The sequence below is a fragment of the Macaca nemestrina genome, chromosome X, assembly GCF_043159975.1.
Source record: "Macaca nemestrina isolate mMacNem1 chromosome X, mMacNem.hap1, whole genome shotgun sequence".
NCBI classification, from domain to species: domain Eukaryota; kingdom Metazoa; phylum Chordata; class Mammalia; order Primates; family Cercopithecidae; genus Macaca; species Macaca nemestrina.
In genome coordinates, this window is record NC_092145.1 from 22,708,721 (window position 1) to 22,726,898 (window position 18,178).

General features: G+C 43.3%; 1 protein-coding gene across 6 annotated transcripts in view; it reads left to right on the forward strand.

The window, feature by feature from the left end:
- The first annotated feature begins 791 nt into the window (after window positions 1–791).
- LOC105481428 (heparan sulfate 6-O-sulfotransferase 2) overlaps window positions 792–18,178 on the forward strand; it is a 356,581-nt gene continuing 339,194 nt past the window's right edge. For 5 of the 6 annotated variants that reach the window (XM_011741023.2, XM_024792755.2, XM_011741026.2 and 2 more), the window contains exons 1-2: window positions 792–1,219; window positions 2,064–2,582. In XM_011741023.2, the coding sequence (XP_011739325.1) occupies window positions 792–1,219; window positions 2,064–2,582 (947 nt within the window). Of the gene's footprint in view, window positions 1,220–1,902; window positions 1,945–2,063; window positions 2,583–18,178 lie in introns of those variants that run through there. The other variant, XM_071088366.1, reaches the window with a different exon arrangement.

Here is an 18,178-nt window from a genome sequence, read left to right on the forward strand (position 1 = left end):
TGATGTACAGCAAGCCCCTTTGATCAATCAGATGGGGACAGACTGAGTCCTGAGTTCCCAGGGTCCTTTTCCTGAAGGGACATCCATTCTTTCCGTGTTAATCCTTGCATCCCTGGTCCTGCAACAGCAAAGAGCCTTTCAGACACTGGAGCTTGAGGAAGATCGGTGCCTATTTATTAGAGAAGGTGGTGTTAGTATCAGGAAATAGGTGGATGGTGCCGGGTTTCTTGGGTTCAAACCCGGGGCTCTGCTGTGTGACCTTGGGCACGTCCCTACCCCTCTCTGGGCCTCAGTTTCCTCATGTGTCACATTACCTTGGATTAGATGGTCTCACTCTGATGGAGTTTTTAGTTATGTATCCATTCATTCAACAAACATTTTGTGAGTCAAGCCCTCCTGCAGGCACAGGGTTTGGTACACAGGATTCAGCAAGAAGACAGTCTGTGCTCTAAAAAAGGTCAGATTGTCATTCTGTAATGCTTTTTGGTCATGCTGTCTTTTTATCATGCTGACTTACCTTTTCAGAAAATGCCCCCGCTTCCGCTGGAGAATGGAAATTGGCAAAGAGAGACGGAAAAGCTCCAATTTGCGCCTTTGCTATTTTAGGAGAGGTTGAAATTACGAGCCCAAGTGGAGTGATGCGCTAAGCAGAGTGACCTCCGTACTCCTAGAAAAGAGAAAACCCAGGTTCTCTGCTTGTGAAGTGGCTCGAGCTCTTAGGCGTGAGGCATTATTATATAAATTTAAGCTCGCTCGTGATCCTTAGTACCCTGAGTTGCCTGAAGGGGGGAATGGCACTGCCTGCGTGTGCAGTCCGGGCGTTCGAGCCGCCGCGGCAACCGGAACGAGGAGCGCCCGCCCGCACCACCTGTCCCCGCCGGCATTCCAGAGTAGAGGCCGAATTGGCAGCGAGCCGGCCAGGGTCGGTCGCCGCCTCAGTTCGCGCGGACCCTCCTAGGGGTGTGTCTCACGGATTCCACTCCCGGCCGCTCCTGGACAAGCCCCGAAAGGCGTCTTCTTCCCTGGCGGGAGCCGCGTGCGCCCCGCTTTTCGCGCTGCTGTCCCGGGGCCGCCGCAGGCGGATGCACGTCCTCAGGCGACGCTGGGACCTGGGCTCCCTCTGCCGGGTCCTGCTCACTCGGGGCCTGGCCGCCCTGGGCCACTCGCTGAAGCACGTGCTCGGTGCGATCTTCTCCAAGATTTTCGGCCCCCTGGCCAGGTACGTTCTAGGTGAAAGCGGGGTTCGCGCCCCCAGGCCAGGGTGCGAAGGTGCTGTACGGGAAGGGAAGGCAGCCGCGGGGGATATAGAAGGGCGCAAAGTTCCAGCTGGCCATTGGTGGACAGGCTGGGGTCTCTGGAGGGGCGCGGCGCGCATTTGGCCACGCCGCGGCTCCGTCGCCACTGTTCCGCTGGCACCGGCAGCGCAGCGTCTCCGCTAGCAAGTCGGGCTGCGGGCGGGCTCCTTCCCCCAGGGGAACTGTGAGCGCCCGGCTCCGAGCTCCCTCGAGGCCGCCTCCCGGGTGGGCAAGCGGGCGCGGGCGCGGGCTAAAGGAGGGCTTCGGGGCATGCGGGGAGAAACCCGGACAGAGGTGTGCGCTCCAAAAGGGATGGGGGCAGAAGAGCTCGGAGAGTCCGGCGGGCGAAGCGGGATGGGGATGGGAGCCACCGAGAGTGGAGCGAGACACACGGGGGCCCGGACTGGGGGCGTGAGTTGAGGGGAGTGGGGCGACTGGGCCCGGAGGGGTCCCACTGGGTCGAAAACCCGCGGAGGGGCTCTGGGGAGCTCCGAAGAGCTCTGGCGGGGGGAGGGGGCGAGCGGCCCGCGGGAAGGAGTCGGGGTGGGGGTGTGTGTGTGCCGCAGAAGCCACAGCGCTGAGCCTGCCGGGAAGGAAGGAAGCGGGGAAGGGAGCCGCCGCCGCAGCCGCCGCCGCCGTGGAGTACTCGGTGCGGAGGGGAGGGGGAGAGGGGCGCAGCGGCGGCTCCAGGGGGAGGGGGCGGTGCGGGGGCACGGCGAGCGCGGGCCGAGCTGCGGGATTGACGTAACGAGCTTGGGTTTCCCCCAGCGTCGGGAACATGGATGAGAAATCCAACAAGCTGCTGCTAGCTTTGGTGATGCTCTTCCTATTTGCCGTGATCGTCCTCCAATACGTATGCCCCGGCACAGAATGCCAGCTCCTCCGCCTGCAGGCGTTCAGCTCCCCGGTGCGGGACCCGTACCGCTCGGAGGATGAGAGCTCCGCCAGGTTCGTGCCCCGCTACAATTTCACCCGCGGCGACCTCCTGCGCAAGGTAGACTTCGACATCAAAGGCGATGACCTGATCGTGTTCCTGCACATCCAGAAGACCGGGGGCACCACTTTCGGCCGCCACTTGGTGCGCAACATCCAGCTGGAGCAGCCGTGCGAGTGCCGCGTGGGTCAGAAGAAATGCACTTGCCACCGGCCGGGTAAGCGGGAGACCTGGCTCTTCTCCAGGTTCTCCACGGGCTGGAGCTGCGGGTTGCACGCCGACTGGACTGAGCTCACCAGCTGTGTGCCCTCTGTGGTGGACGGCAAGCGCGACGCCAGGCTGAGACCGTCCAGGTGAGTGCGCTCCCGTAGTCAAGCGGGACTCGGGCCTAGGAGGACTGGGAGGCGCGGCTGCCCCAAGCCGGGGACCTAGCAGGCACCCTGGCGCCCGGGCGTTTGCACCCCGACTGGGCGGTGCTGGGCGCCCAGTAGCGCACGTTCGCGGCGCTGTGGCGGCCTCAGAAAGGCTTTCCGCTCTGGCCCCGGACTGACCGTCTGTCTGTCCGCAGGGTGGCCTGCGTGATGGTTGGGAGAACTGGAGGGGGGAGGCAGCCGAGAGGCCCGGAACAAGCGCCTCACTGGCCGCTGGGACGGGGCATCGCACTCAGTCTCCGCACTGGAGAGCCCTAAAGAGCCGCGCTCTCGGTGCACCGTCTCTGGATACCTCCTTTCCTCTACTCTGCACCCGGGTTCCGAAGTCTCCTTTTAGCGCGCTCTTCCTCCTTTCGGCGCCCGCATTCTTCCCTCCCCCTTTTTTCTCGCTTCGTCTATTTGCCTTGTTCTCCCTCTTTCTCTCTTGTGCCCCAGATCTTGTCTGCTCCTGTTTGCTCGCTGTTTCCTTCTTTCCATTCCCCTCTTTCGCTTTTCTTCTTTTGCTCTCTTACCCTTTCTGTTTCTCTCTTCTTGCCAGACTTTTATCACCTCCCTCCTTCCCCGCTCTAGCTCTGCTCTCCCCGGGCTGCTGGGTGTCCCTCTGTCTCTATTTTCCGACATCCAAGGAGAGCTCGTGGTTCCCAGGCTTGCCTCTCACCACTGGCTGCATGAGAGGCATCTGTAGCTCTTTAGGAGTGCTGGGGGCACCCCGCGGACCGAAGGGCGGGCTGGGATGGTGCCCTGGACCCCATGTGGGGTTCAGCCACCAGGAACCTCTCCTGATTTACAAAAAGTATTTAAAAAGCCCAAGCCCGAGCCCGAGCCCCGGCATGGGGCGCTGCCAGCCCATTTTCTGTGAGCCTGGGCTGATGCGGTAAAAACTGATTTATTAATAGTCTGTAGCCAGAAGCAAGGGTATTTTCCTTCCTCCAGAGGCGATGTCCAGTTGCTGGAGGTCATGGAGTACTGTAAAGTGGGTGGTGGTGGGGTGGGGGAAGTGAGTGCTATGGGGTGCAGTTGGTCCAGCCAGGGCTACTGTTTCGCAAGTCTCCTTAAAACAAATCTGGGCTGAAGGAGGGAGTCTAGGGGGTGCACAAGGTGAGTTTCATGGCCTGGAGGCCTCTGGATAGGGTCACTGGGCTGGCAAGGACATGTCTGTGTACCGCCCCCATCCCCTCCGGGTGCACTTGTTACCCTGGACAAGGGGATGCTTTGCAGTTGACTGTCAGAATGCAACAACCAGTGTGGATTTTTCTGTCCAACTGCAGCAAATAGAGCCCTAGAGCCTTGACTTTCAGATTACCATTGAGATTTAGGGGGAACATCACCCCCTGCCTCTCCTCTTCACTCTCTCTTCTCTCAGTTTACAGTGTGCTTTCTCAAATGCTGGAATTGTGGCAGAATCTGCCAAACTTGTATTTCCTTTACAATACTAACGTTTTTTTTCTTCCACCCCAAGAAAACCTTACTTAGCTCCAGGACCTCAATCCATTGGTACAATTGTCTAAGTCATTGTCACAACAATATTCTGGTGTTTAAGAAGTTCCCAAACAATTTGGCAATATTGAAAAGAATTTGTCATACTGACAGACCTTGTAGGTGTAGTGAGAGGTGGTAATATTTAAAAAGCTCTTCTGGGGAAAAGTAGAATTCCACAGCCACGACTATAGCAGAGAAGTGAAAACAAGGTCTTGGTCACCATGAAAGCCATGGCCTTGTCTGGAGTTCCTTGGGGCACATGTGCCTTTACTGATCCTTTTGAACATGTAGGTCAGGGTATGTTGTCTATAAACACACATTATTAATGTGGCCTAGATTATCTGTTTGGTGGCTACAGTCCTCTAGCAGATTCCTTCCCGAATTCTCCAGAAGATAACCAGGACCCCTCAAAGCCTCTTGGATTGTCCCAAATTGAAGCAAAATTATTTGAAATGACATAGGATTTTCTTGGTTATTAAAAGGGTGATGCAGGCCGGGCGCGGTGGCTCAAGCCTGTAATCCCAGCACTTTGGGAGGCCGAGGCGGGCGGATCACAAGGTCAGGAGATCGAGACCACAGTGAAACCCCGTCTCTACTAAAAATACAAAAAAAATTAGCCGGGCGCGGTGGCGGGCGCCTGTAGTCCCAGCTACTCAGGAGGCTGAGGCAGGAGAATGGCGGGAACCCGGGAGGCGGAGCTTGCAGTGAGCCGAGATCGCGCCACTGCACTCCAGCCTGGGCAACAGCGTGAGACTCCGTCTCAAAAAAAAAAATAAAAAAAAAAAAAAATAAAAAAAAAAAATAAATAAAAGGGTGATGCCACAGTGCCATCTAGTCTAATCAAAGAAAAACCACGTTCTAAAAAGTCACAGTTACTGGATTTTACAGTATTTGCAAAAATGAAATAAAATTTGCTAGAGAAATGCATTGCTACCTCAAGAGCACCTTTTTATTTCATTCATTCCTGCCCACCTCCAGAAATATTTACCTTGAAGAATAGGGATAGCCTAGGGGTTCCAGAATTTCCCTGGATGTTGACAGATCCCTAGGGGTTGCAGGACCAGTTCTGTGAGTTCTGATAATCTGTAAGAACTAAGGTGTGCATGTGTGTGTGAGAATGAGAGAGTGTGTGTATATGACTGTTGTATGTGTCTGTGCTAGGAGAAAATTTAGAGGTAAAGGCAGCTGCACCAGTGGTGAAATGTGGGGGTGAGAAACTGGTGTCTGGAAATGGGAGAGTCAGCTTTTGGGTGTTCCTGTGTCAAACAGCCTCTCCATGACAGCTGGTGGTCTCTGTGCTCCTCTCAACTGAGGGGAACAACAGTTCCACCTTTCTGGCCTGGGAGTTCAGACAGCTGGGCCTTAGTTCTAGGCCAGCCACTAACCGGCCATGTGACCCTTGACCAGATCCTGTGTAGAGTGCACTCCAGTTTGTGATAAGCATTCATATCCCTTATCTCTGGTATTCCTCTGTAAACTTACACAATCTTCAGCAAGAGGCCAAAGTGGACAAAAGTATCCCCATTTATCAGATGAGAATGAAGCCCAAAAAGGCTAAAGGGCTTCCCTGGGTCACTGAGTTTTTTTTTGCGGCACAGCAAGCATCTGACTCCAGTTCTGTCTGACTCCACAACCCTTGCTCTGTTGACTGCACCTGATGAACAAGGGTTTTCTGCAAAAACACAGTAAGGTCTTTCATGTTAGTCATTCCCACAAAGTGAATGAACAGTCAATACATGTTGGCTGTTGTTATCACCTACATCATTATCATCGTCAGTCATTTTACAACATGTGAGTTTGGATGAGTTTTTGGGCCAGGGTTACCACACACCTTGCGAGAAGAACGGATTTCTACATCCCTAAGGCTTTCTATTCACTGGGGATAAGTCTTGTGGCTAGATTGCAGAGGGGTCTTTCATTGCCATGTTGGGAATCTCTGCAAAGCTGAGTAGGATGGGAGCAGGCTGAGGCCTGGTTGGATGAGCTTCAGTAGGAGTCTTCAGCTGAGACAGGAACCACCTACTGACTCACAGCCATTCATCCACATTAGGGGGGTATCAGAGGCTATTGTGGCTGCAAGCCAAGACTCTGAATCCTGCTTCCAGTGCTACCTTTGGGATGCTTCTCTGCCTCCGCGGATGGTTAAGTGCTTGGGTGATATATAACTGCTGAATAGAAACGACTGTGATCACGTTGCCTGGAGAGGACAAAGAGAGAGAGAGTGCTTGGCTGGTGAAAAGCTCAAGTTGTTTATTAAGAATAATATTTCTTTTAAAAAATCAGAAATTGGATTTCATCCATCTGTCTGCCAGTGTGTTGTTTGCAGTCAGAGAAGGGTCTTGCTCATTTTAGAATTTCTGAGACCATTTTTGAAAGTGTATCCAAACATTGTTGCTCACAAGCTGTTAAAAGTCCCAAATTCTGCAGGCTTTTCTCAGGTCAAATTTCCTCTGTTTGTAGCCAACTCTAGTGTGCCATTTGTTCTGTAGGGGGAATTCAGAACTGGGCCCAAAGAAATAGCACTAGCCCCCTTCTTCATCACTAGGTATCATGCTGGCCAGCATGCACAGAATGGGGTTGAGAGGTCAGGGTCCATGGCTATACAAGTCAAAGAATCTGATCATATTCACGTTGCACCCTAGACTTTTAGCATCTCTAAAAATTTTCAGTTTGGATGAGTGATTGAGCCAGGATTACCACACCCATTGGGAGAAGAACAGATTTCTACATCCCCGAGGTGTTTTATTCACCAGGGGTAGGTCTTGTGGCTAGATTGCAGAGGGGACTTTCATTGCCATGTTGGGAATCCCTGCAAAGCTGAGCAGGATGGGAGCAGGCTGAGGCATCTGGAAGGGTAATTAATTATCATCTTCAATCCAGCAGGATATCATTGATGGGAAAGGACTAAACAGTGTTTGTTTAGATGGAGAAAAGCTTTTTTCGGTCATTCTATTTTTTTTTAAATTGTGGGAAAAGCTTTCTCTTTCCATTTGTTCTTAAAAGGTGGCTCTATTTTGAAAGAGCTGTAACTATAGAGTGTGTCTACCTGATCATGCCTCACAAGCCCACGCTTTCCCTCTTTCTCTTCCTTGATTTTGCAGTGAGGCAAAATGACACAACAAGCTTGTGGTATAGGCTGAGGCATTAAGCAGAATGGACTGTTACAGCCAGTAGTCAGTACTGGTTGTGTGATTCATCAGGCTCTAAGCTGTTGGGCTCTCAGCTTTACACTTAGCTGAGGATACATTTCTTCAGCTGTCTTTGAGAGCCGTGGTACCATCTTACCTATTTCATAGAAGAGGGGGCGAAATCTACCATTACAATATCTACAGATGTAGATGTAGTATGATGTAAATGTAGTAGATGCCGGTAGTATTAATTAGCATCTTTGCATGGATGTCAAACATGGTGTTGGAGTCCTGACAAAGCTGTAAGTTCTCAGGTAGTGCAAAAGGCTATTCAGAATTAATATCACTTAATAATAATTTTAGATCTGTGCTATGTGGCAATTAAAATACTAGAGCTTGTCTTTTATGGATATGAGTCATCAACTGAGGTAGTATGAAATGACATTAAAAGAATAGCCATCCCTTTTTTTCTGTCATTCATTAAACAAGATTTTGTGAAACTGTTCATTATATTCCAGGGAAGAGACATCATTCTCTGTCTCACAGAGCTTATGGTAGAACAGAACAATTTGGTACTTTAGATATTTAATTAAAAATGGATTTTGTTTGAAAACAATTTGAAAATCAGTAATGTCTTTAAAATGTCATACATTTACCAGAATATACAAAAAATAGAGAAAAGTCCATCTGTTATGTTGTAGTTTGGGTCTAATCGGCAAAGCAGATGGAGTAACTATCGTGTCTCTGGCATGGTGCTAGCAGCTGGGGGGAGATTAGAGCCAAGATGAAACCAAAAAAGCCAAGATAACCATCTTCAGCCTCAAGTCCATAAAGATTAGCATATGAAGTGCTGGACTGTGTAGTGTAGACAGGAGCTGGGAGAGGAAGTTTAGATTTTGGACAAGCCCTTTCCCCTCCCTTGGTCTTAGTGTCTTATCTATAAAATGGGATATTTAAAAGAGATGATTTCCAGGGCCCTTTCCTTTCTAAAGTATGAGGAACAGGCCAGAAAAAGGAGACATCCTTTTGAGAAGGCCTCTGGGAGTAGGAGAGTTGTATTAATTAGAAAGGAGGCATTGTGGGTGGGCATGGAGTCCTCATGACCTTTTGAGGTCCAGCAACCTCACCTAGGCAGGTCTGGCCAGACCCAAAAGGTTCATGTTTGGAGAAATAATGGTTAGGGAAGTAGATGGGGTTAGGCTCCACTGTGGAGGACTTGAATGGCAATGAGCAACCCCAGTAAGTATGAGAAGCTCTTGGATGGAAAGAGTGCAAAAAAAAAAAAAAAAAAAAAAAAAAAAATCCATGAAAGTAAATAAAGGTCGAAGTCTAGGTAAAGCTATCTCCTTGATATCTAGTCTGGAATGTAGGTGGTACCTGCCATCAAAACGGAGAGGTTGAGAAGGGGATCTAGTTTGGACTGGAGGGTACTAAGGAGTCATGACTGATTCTTGTTGCCTAGATTTCTAGTGGACAGGCCTAATAAGGAGGTGACAGCTGGGGCTCTGGGGCAGATTTGGGCTCAGTCGTACATTTTATGTGGGAATCTGTAAACCCAGTTAATCTGAATTCACAATTGGCATTGTTATTTAAATGATAGCTGCAATTCACATACGGGACTCTTAGCCAAGGAAAAGGATGTTTGAATAAAGGAAAAAAGATCAGTAGTTACGATTACATAAGAATAAAATATGGTTATCTGTCAAAAAAAGCCAAAATGAAAAGGTTTCAAACTGGTAAAAATGTGCACAATTACAGCGGACACAAAGGTGAAATCTTTACTGTACAAAAAACTCTTATGAATTGATTAGAGAATCAAAGGACATGACCAGACAGTATACAACATAGGACCCCCAGCTAGTTTGCAGACATGGAAAAACTGTTTTATTTCACTGGTACTAAAGAAATGCACATTTAAACATAGAATACTTTTTTTGCCTGTCTAACCCTGATTAAAACAAACAAACAAACAAAGCAAAACCCAACATACATCACCACCAAACAAAAAAAGTAGACAGTGCTGACAAGAGCATGGTAAATATCAAAAATCTCATACATTGTTGGTGGGAATGTAACTTGAATGATCTTTTTGGAAATAAATAGTATAAATACAGAATATAAAAATATTTATTTCTATGACCCATAATTTCTTTTCTGGGATTTTGCAGAAAAACATACTTTTATACATGCTTTCATTCATTCACTCATTTATTTATTTATTCAGCAAATGTTTATTGAGTATCTGCTATCCCTGTGCTATGTGCTGGGATTACGGGGAAGAACCAGGTAGATGTGGTCCCTGCCTTCATAGGAGTGGGAAAGATAGACAGAAAACAAATTGTCAATTACTTAAAATTGTATGAAGTGCCATGGGGGGAAAGTACAGGATGCTATAAGAACATATACTAGGAGGCTAACTGGAGTTATTATAAGTGCAACAAATTGGAAACAATCTGAACATCTACATGGAGAAGAATGGTTCGAGAAATCTCAGTACATCCACTTGAAGGATTATTACAAAATCACTTAAATGTCCTTTGATAGAGCATGGAAAATTGCTAGTGATTTAATGCTAAGAGAAAAAGAGATAGAAAATTATGGACCCAGTATGACTACAATTATGTTAAAGAAAAAAAGAGAGGGAGAGAGTGAGCGAGCGAGCAAGAGAAATCATCTCCTACCCCTCCCAAATCTAAGCATAAAAGACAGAGACTGGAAGAAAAAAATACCAGAATATTAATAGATCTATTAATGATTTGTTTTCTTATTCTGCTTTTCTGAAGGTTTTGAATTTTCTTTATTAGTCTACATTATTTATATAATAACAATAAGCATTAACAATTTTTAAAATAATGTTTTACTAAGCTGTGATTAATTACACACAGGTCTACTTTTTTGGTTCCTGGCTGGTTATTTCATTAGCTTCTTGATATCCTGGGAGTCCTTAATGAGGAGAGTAGCCTCAGCCCAAATAAACCCTCAAACTGAAAGGCAGAGGTGATGAGTCAGACATTGCCTGCTGATTTTCGATAACTGGCTGTTATCATACTCCCACACAATGTGTGGAAATCTTTTTATGCCAGTACGGTATAGAGCTACTTGAGTGAATTGCTATTGTTTCTTCCTCATTTATTAACTATAAATTTTAATTTATAAATTATATGGAACAGGAAGTTAATAGTGGTACAGTTGGAAATATAAGGCTTATTCTGCTCAGCCAGAGCCATCCGAGATAGTCTGGACTTTGATCTCCATGAGCTTCTTTCCTAGTGAGTTAACACCAGGGCTGATGGCCTGGCTGGAAGAGTTAAAATCTTGGGATTGGTAAAGGGCTATAGTTCTAAACATCCATAACTGAGAGCTTAGATCAGTTAGTGTATATGTTACTCTCGTCCAGCAGAAAAGGAGAGTTCACTTAGCTAAGCAGCCCCCTACTAGAGAAGTTTCACTGCATAAGAGTATTACCCCCAGTTAACCATAAATACAGTTGATTAGAAATGTCATTGTCCAACTATTCCAATATCTGAAGGACCACTCTATACATATATAGTGAGGTGCATAATCTTATTGTTGAAACTCCGCTGAAACTACACCATAGGTACAAGTTGTTTTGACAGTGTAAAGAACGTGCTTCACAGTTGAAAAGCTAATATTGACGTTCCGTGACACACGAAATGAGGTATTTAGTCACTGAGTTTAAAAAGAAATGTATAGATGGGAATTTCCCCTTTTCCATTAAAGGATAGTGAATAATTCACTTAATGATATATGTCCCTTAAAACAATGTCCTTGTAAGCTTACATAAATATTTGTCTAAACTTTAGTAAAATATTTGTTGGCAAAAGAGCTTTTCTCATTTTACTAGGTATTGAACTTTGCAGATTAGTCAGTTGGTTTTATTGCATCCCATTTGTTATTTCTGCCATTTTGCCTCTAAAAACTGTGTTGAAGACGTTGACACATTTCAGAGCATTACACTAAATAAATCTGTCTTGCACATTCCACTGTGCTTTTTCTGGAATATTATAAATATTCAAATATAGGCACACATGCAGATTCAAAATAAAATTTAATACATGCAAATTTTGCATAAATTCCATATTTATAACTTGGCAATAGTTTTGAACTTGTTATCCTATGATATAAATGTATCAAATAGGAGCTCATGGGAATTATCAATAAATGTATTTTTCTGATTAAACTGTGGGCTCTTTTTCAGTCACAATTTAAGCTTCAATTCTGAGTTATATTATAAGAGAGTAATTTGCACTTCATTTACTCTGAATTGTCAAGAATCATGTTCTTCCCCAATGTAAGTGTCTGCAAAGAGTACTTCTTATTCAGTTTGATTGCTTTTTAAATTTTACTAGCGGAGATGCCCTAGTGAGTCTGAGAGAATTGGTCTGTTTCTTGTGAAGAGTTTAGTTCTAATGAATCGGTTCCATGCACTATTCTGTACGAATACAGAGCAATTGAAATGTGCAATGTATTGATTTACAGCACATGGATTAGGCCTGTGTGCACCATTCCTTGCATTAATTGACTTTCTCCCATAACAGTACTAATAACTACAAATCTTCAGGATAGTATCAGCTTCAATTTACTCATAAAGATCCTTGGGTTTTTGCTAACTTACTACAGGAGAGTCAATACAAGCAAAGAGTATTTAGAAATTGACTAGGGTGACCAAGTTACATCACACAACCCAGAAATTTTTTAAAGGGCTCTTTGATCATGGCAGCCAACTCTTCAGTTATTACAATAAATAGGAGTACAATAAATAGGAGTTGACTAAACTCACCAGTGAAGACCTAGATTATCACAATGGATGAAAATAAAAATCCAGCTATGTGCTGTGTATAAGAGACAAAAGTAAAACATACGAACATAAAGCACACAAAAAGGATTGGAATAGGTACACTATGCAAACACTAGCCAGAAGTAAACTGATGTGGGTATGTTGATATCAGACAAAACAGACTTTAAGGCAGAACCATTATTGGGGATAAACAGGATCACTGTGTAATGATTAACAGTTCAGTTTTTTTTTTTTCAGATAACAATTCTAAACTTGTATATGCTTAATACCGTAAGTTTGAAACGTATAAAGCAAAAGTTGGCAGAGCTAAAAGCAGAAATTATAAAATCTGATTTTTTTTCAGAAATTGATAGGTAAAATGAACAAAAAATGGATAAGGATATAGAGGATTTGAACAACATGATTAACAAGCTCAATATAATGGGTATATATATACACACACATATACATCTAAAATACACACGTACACACACACACACATGCCCACATATATATAATTTGCACCCAATTGGAAGAATACACACTCTTCCTATGTGCATATGGAACACTTTTGAAAATAGACCATATACTGAGCCCTAAAATTAGTCATGAAAACTTCACTGAATGAATTATCTTGTAGACCATACTATCTGATCATATGCAGTGCTTAAACATTGGGTGTTGTGTTATACCTGAGTGCATGTGAAGGAACGTTAGTAGTTTGCTATATTCGTAAGTATTATGATTCCTTCACTGACCACATAACGTTTCTTAATTGACATACAAAAGTGAAGAACTCCAAGACTTAGGTAGTTTGACCCAGGTAACTTGGGGTGATTTTCCATGAAGATCTATTACTATTTTGGGGTGCCTACTGAGCCAGGTCCTGTGCAAGGAGCATATTATGTATTTTCTCATTTAATTCTCACAACAACCCTCTGAGGTAGACTTTTTATATATATACTTCAAGTTCTAGGGTACATGTGCACAACATGCAGATTTATTACATATGTATACATGTACCATGTTGGTGTGCTGCACCCATTAACTTGTCATTTACATTAGGTATATATCCTAATGCTATCCCTCTCCTCTCCCCTCACCCCACGACAGGCCCTGGTGTGTGATGTTCCCCACCGTGTGTCCAAGTGTTCTCATTGTTCAATTCTCACCTATGAGTGAGAACATGCGGTGTTTGGTTTTCTGTCCTTGCAATAGTTTGCTCAGAATGATGGTTTCCAGCTGCATCCATGTCCCTACAAAGGACATGAACTCATCCTTTTTATGGCTGCATAGTATTCCATGGTATATATGTGCCACATTTTCTTAATCCAGTCTATCAATGATGGACATTTGGGATACTTCCAAGTCTTTGCTATTGTGAATAGTGCTGCAATAAACATACGTGTGCATGTGTCTTTAGAGCAGCATGATTTATAATCCTTTGGGTATATACCCAGTAATGGGATGGCATTTTTTCATGTGTCTGTTGGCTGCATAAATGTCTTCTTTTGAGAAGTATCTATTCATATCCTTTGCCCACTTTTTGATGGAGTTGTTTGACTTTTTTCTTGTAAATTTGTTTGAGTTCTTTGTAGATTCTGGATATTAGCCCTTTGTCAGATGGGTAGATTGCAAAAATTTTCTCCCATTCTGTAGGTTGCCTGTTCACTCTGATGGTAGTTTCTTTTGCTGTGCAGAAGCTCTTTGGTTTAATTAGATCCCATTTGTCCATTTTGGCTTTCGTTGCCATTGCTTTTGGTGTTTTAGACATGAAGTCCTTGCCCATGCTTATGTCCTGAATGGTATTGCCTAGGTTTTCTTCTAGGGTTTTGATGGTTTTAGGTCTAACATTTAAGTCTTTAATCCATCTTGAATTAACTTTTGTATAAGGTGTAAGGAAGGGATCCAGTTTCAGCTTTCTACATATGGTTGGCCAGTTTTCCCAGCACCATTTGTTAAATAGAGAATCCTTTTCCCATTTCTTGTTTTTGTCAGGTTTGTCAAAGATCAGATGGTTGTAGATGTGTGGTATTATTTCTGAGGACTCTCTTCTGTTCCATTGATCTATATCTCTGTTTTGGTACCAGTACCATGCTGTTTTGGTTACTGTAGCCTTGTAGTATAGTTTGAAGTCAGGTAGCGTGATGCCTCCAGCTTTGTTCTTTTGGCTTAGGATTGACTTGGCAATGCAGGCTCTTTTTTGGTTCCACATGAACTTTAAAGTAGTTTTTTCCAATTCTGTGAAGAAAGTTATTGGTAGCTTGATGGGGATGGCATTGAATCTGTAAATTACCATGGGCAGTGTGGCCGTTTTCATGATAGTGATTCTTCCTATCCATGAGCATGGAATGTTCTTCCATTTGTTTGTGTCCTCTTTTATTTCCTTGATCAGTGGTTTGTAGTTCTCCTTGAAAAGGTCCTTCACATCCCTTGTAAGTTGGATTCCTAGGTATTTTATTCTCTTAGAAGCAATTGTGAATGGGAGTTCATTCATGATTTGGCTCTCTGTTTGTCTGTTAATGGTGTATAGGAATGCTTGTGATTTTTGCACATTGATTTTGTATCCTGAGACTTTGCTAAAGTTGCTTATCAGCTTAAGGAGATTTTGGGCTGAGATGATGGGGTTTTCTAAATATACAATCATGTCATCTGCAAACAAGGACAATTTGACTTCCTCTTTTCCTAATTGAATACCCTTTATTTCTTTCCCCTGCCCGATTGCCGTGGCCAGAACTTACAACACTATGTTGAATAGGAGTGATGAGAGAGGGCATCCCTGCCTTGTGTCAGTTTTCAAAGGGAATGCTTCCAGGTTTTGCTCATTCAGTATGATATTGACTGTGGGTTTGTCATAAATAGCTCTTATTATTTTGAGATACATTCCATCAATGAGTTTTTAGCATGAAGGGCTGTTGAATTTTGTTGAAGGCCTTTTCTGCATCTACTAAGATAATCATGTGGTTTTTGTCTTTTCTTCTGTTTATATGATGGATTACGTTTATTGATTTGCATATGTTGCACCAGCCTTGCATCCCAGGGATGAAGCCAACTTGATTGTGGTGGATAAGTTTTTTGATGTGCTGCTGGATTTGATTTGCCAGTATTTTATTGAGGATTTTTGCATCGATGTTCATCAGGGATATTGGTCTAAAATTCTCTTCTTTTGTTGTGTCTCTGCCAGGCTTTGGTATCAGGATGATGCTGGCCTCATAAAAAGGGTGAGGGAGGATTCCCTCTTTTTCTATTGATTGGAATAGTTTCAGAAGGAATCGTACCAGCTCCTCTTTGCACCTCTGAGGTAGATGTTTTGAAACCCCATTTAAAGATGAGAAAACAGAGAACTGGACAAGATACATAACCTGCTAAATCTTCACAGCTAGACAGTATTGGAGTGGGCATTTAAAATCAACTGGGATATTTGGCCTGTCTGATATATTTTAATGTCTACTAAATTCTCAGACAAATCTCTAAAAACCTTTCTCTTTTCTGTGGCTATGTCTATACAAGCTAAGTGGAATGGAGACCTGAAGTAACTATCTGGCGATATGAAGATCCAACATATTAGCTGGTTTTTAAAAAACACCTTTTAAAAATTTAATAAAAGTCACTCTTTCAAGGTGAACTCTGCAGGTCTTTTTTCCCCTCTTAAAGATTTAGATGCCCAAGTTATTTCGAATGCTTTTTACATTGAAGATTCACACAGAAGTATGATGTTTTAAGGGAAATAAAAAAAGACGCTAGAGAAAAGATTCAGGTTTTCTTTTTTCAAATAAGAAAAATGAAAATCTTAAATGTATTTTAATTTCTACCCCCTTGTAGACTGCTATGTGGTACATACACTATGCAAAATTTGTAAGAGGCCAAAGAATCTTGCTTCTTTTAGAATGTTGGCATTTGTGTCATTAGCAGTTAGTTGCATTGCTTTGACCAATTGTGACCTGTTTCTATAAATGACTATTGCTTTTTGCTGCATTTGGTCAGTGTAGACACAGCCTTTGAAGGGTAGTATAAATGAGTTCAGGCAGGGCATCTCTTGTAATCTGGGAACAGAGGAGCCAGTGAAATAAAGATACTTTCTTTCAAAAACCAAGGGAGGAGTCCCAGATGAAATGAATCCTGAAGCCTACTTTTATTTTAGGGGCTCATTGTGAAGATAAGAATCCATTTTGATGCTGAAATAACCAAATAAGAGTAGCACATTCCCATAGGAGTGACCATTCTCTTCCTTTTGGAAGAGGCAGCTTTAGAAAAGTGCCATTATGCAAAGCTGGAGGCCATAAAAAAGTGCCATTAAAGAGAATGCAAATTAGCTTGGGCCTACCAGCCTGGCAGGCATTATTAATGTTGGAGGCAAATAAATTAGGTTGAAGGTATGGAAGAACCATAAAAAGACAACCAGAGGCCAGTGTGACATTGGGCTGATTGCCACTTTAGCTGATGCCTCATGGCTGAGACTTTGCTAAGTGGAAGATTAACTGACAAAACAGCTTGAAGGTTGACGAACTATTTGAGCTCATTGCCAGATACTCTAGAGGCAAAAATACTTATTTTTGTGATTTGTTTTTGCTGAAAGTGGTACAGTATGTTCTAAGAGTATAATAGGCCAACTCTAGCTCATTAAAGCAATATTGAAATGAAGCATATTGGTGGGAATGGTGCATAGTAGACTATTTATGAAAAATTACTTCAATAAAAAACTTCATGAACATGTAAAAATGATTTTATGTATAAATACACCATAAGATTTATGAAAGATAATTATACTAATATGAGAATATGAAGCTGAAGCAAGGTATTTTTAAAAAATTACATTGTTGAACAAAATGGTCTGTGAATATTTCTGCTTTTAGGTAAGGATCTATGCTTTGCATCCGCCTCCTTCAGTTTGTTTTTTTGTGACTTAAGCAAATAAAAAAAATAAAAAAGAGATCATTTTAGCATTAGTATATCATTCTACAATCTTCTGGAAGCTTTTGTATTTATCGCCATACGTGTGTACATTAAATCTGCATCTCCCTCTCATTTATATGTTTATGAAGTTCTAAAGATATACACATGTGCACACAAAATAATTAAGCAAGTGATGTGTGTTTGACAATGATTGGTGACTTAATGCCAGTTAGAGGGGGTTAAAAAAGAACACTTGCTTTCTTAATCCAGTTGTTCCCATGCTTTTTGGTTTATGTGCTTAAGGAGAGAACCCATTTAAAGTGCCAGAATTTGCATACATGCAGCTTTGACTGAGACTTCTGTTTAATCCAGTGGTCTTGAAAAATTATTAGTGAGGGTTTTAGAGACCTACATGTCATGAGATCCATTAGGACTGGGTTTATTTCTGGATTCTATTTTACTTGTCTATAAAGTTATCTTTAATCAAATGATACACAGTCTTGACTACTGTTGCTTTGTAGCTAGTTTTGAAAGCAGGAAGTGCGAATCTTTTATTTATTTTTTCTTTCTCTAGATTGTTTTGACTATTGTTGGCACCTTGAATTTCATTGTGAATTTTAGCATCAGCTTATCAATATCTGCAAAGAAGCCGGCTGGGATTTTTTTGGGGATTGTATTAAATCTGTAGATCAGTTTCGGGGAGTATTTCCGTATGGACAATATTGTTTTTCAATTCATAAACACGGGCTATTTTTCCATTTGTTTAGGTCTTTAAATTCTTTCAGTGCTAATTTGAAGCCTTTAGATTGTAAGTTTTGAACTTATTTTGTTAAATTTATTTATAAGTATTTTACTCTTTTGATATTATTATAAGTTGAATTTTTTTCATTTTTGGATTTTTCATTGCTACTGTATAAAAAGATAATTTTTTTTGTTTGTTTGTTTTGCAATGGAGTCTCTGTCGGCCAGACTGGAGTGCAGTGGCACAATCCTGGCTCACTGCAACCTCCGCCTCCCACGTTCAAGCAATTCTCCTGCCTCAGCCTCTTGAGTAGCTGGGATTACAGGTGCATGCCCCATGCCCGGCTAATTTTTGTCTTTTTAGTGGAGATGGGGTTTCACCATGTTGGCCAGTCTGGTCTCAAACTCCTGACCTCAAGTCATCTGCCCGCTTTGGCCTCCCAGAGTGCTGGGATGACAGGCATGAGCTACTGTGCCCA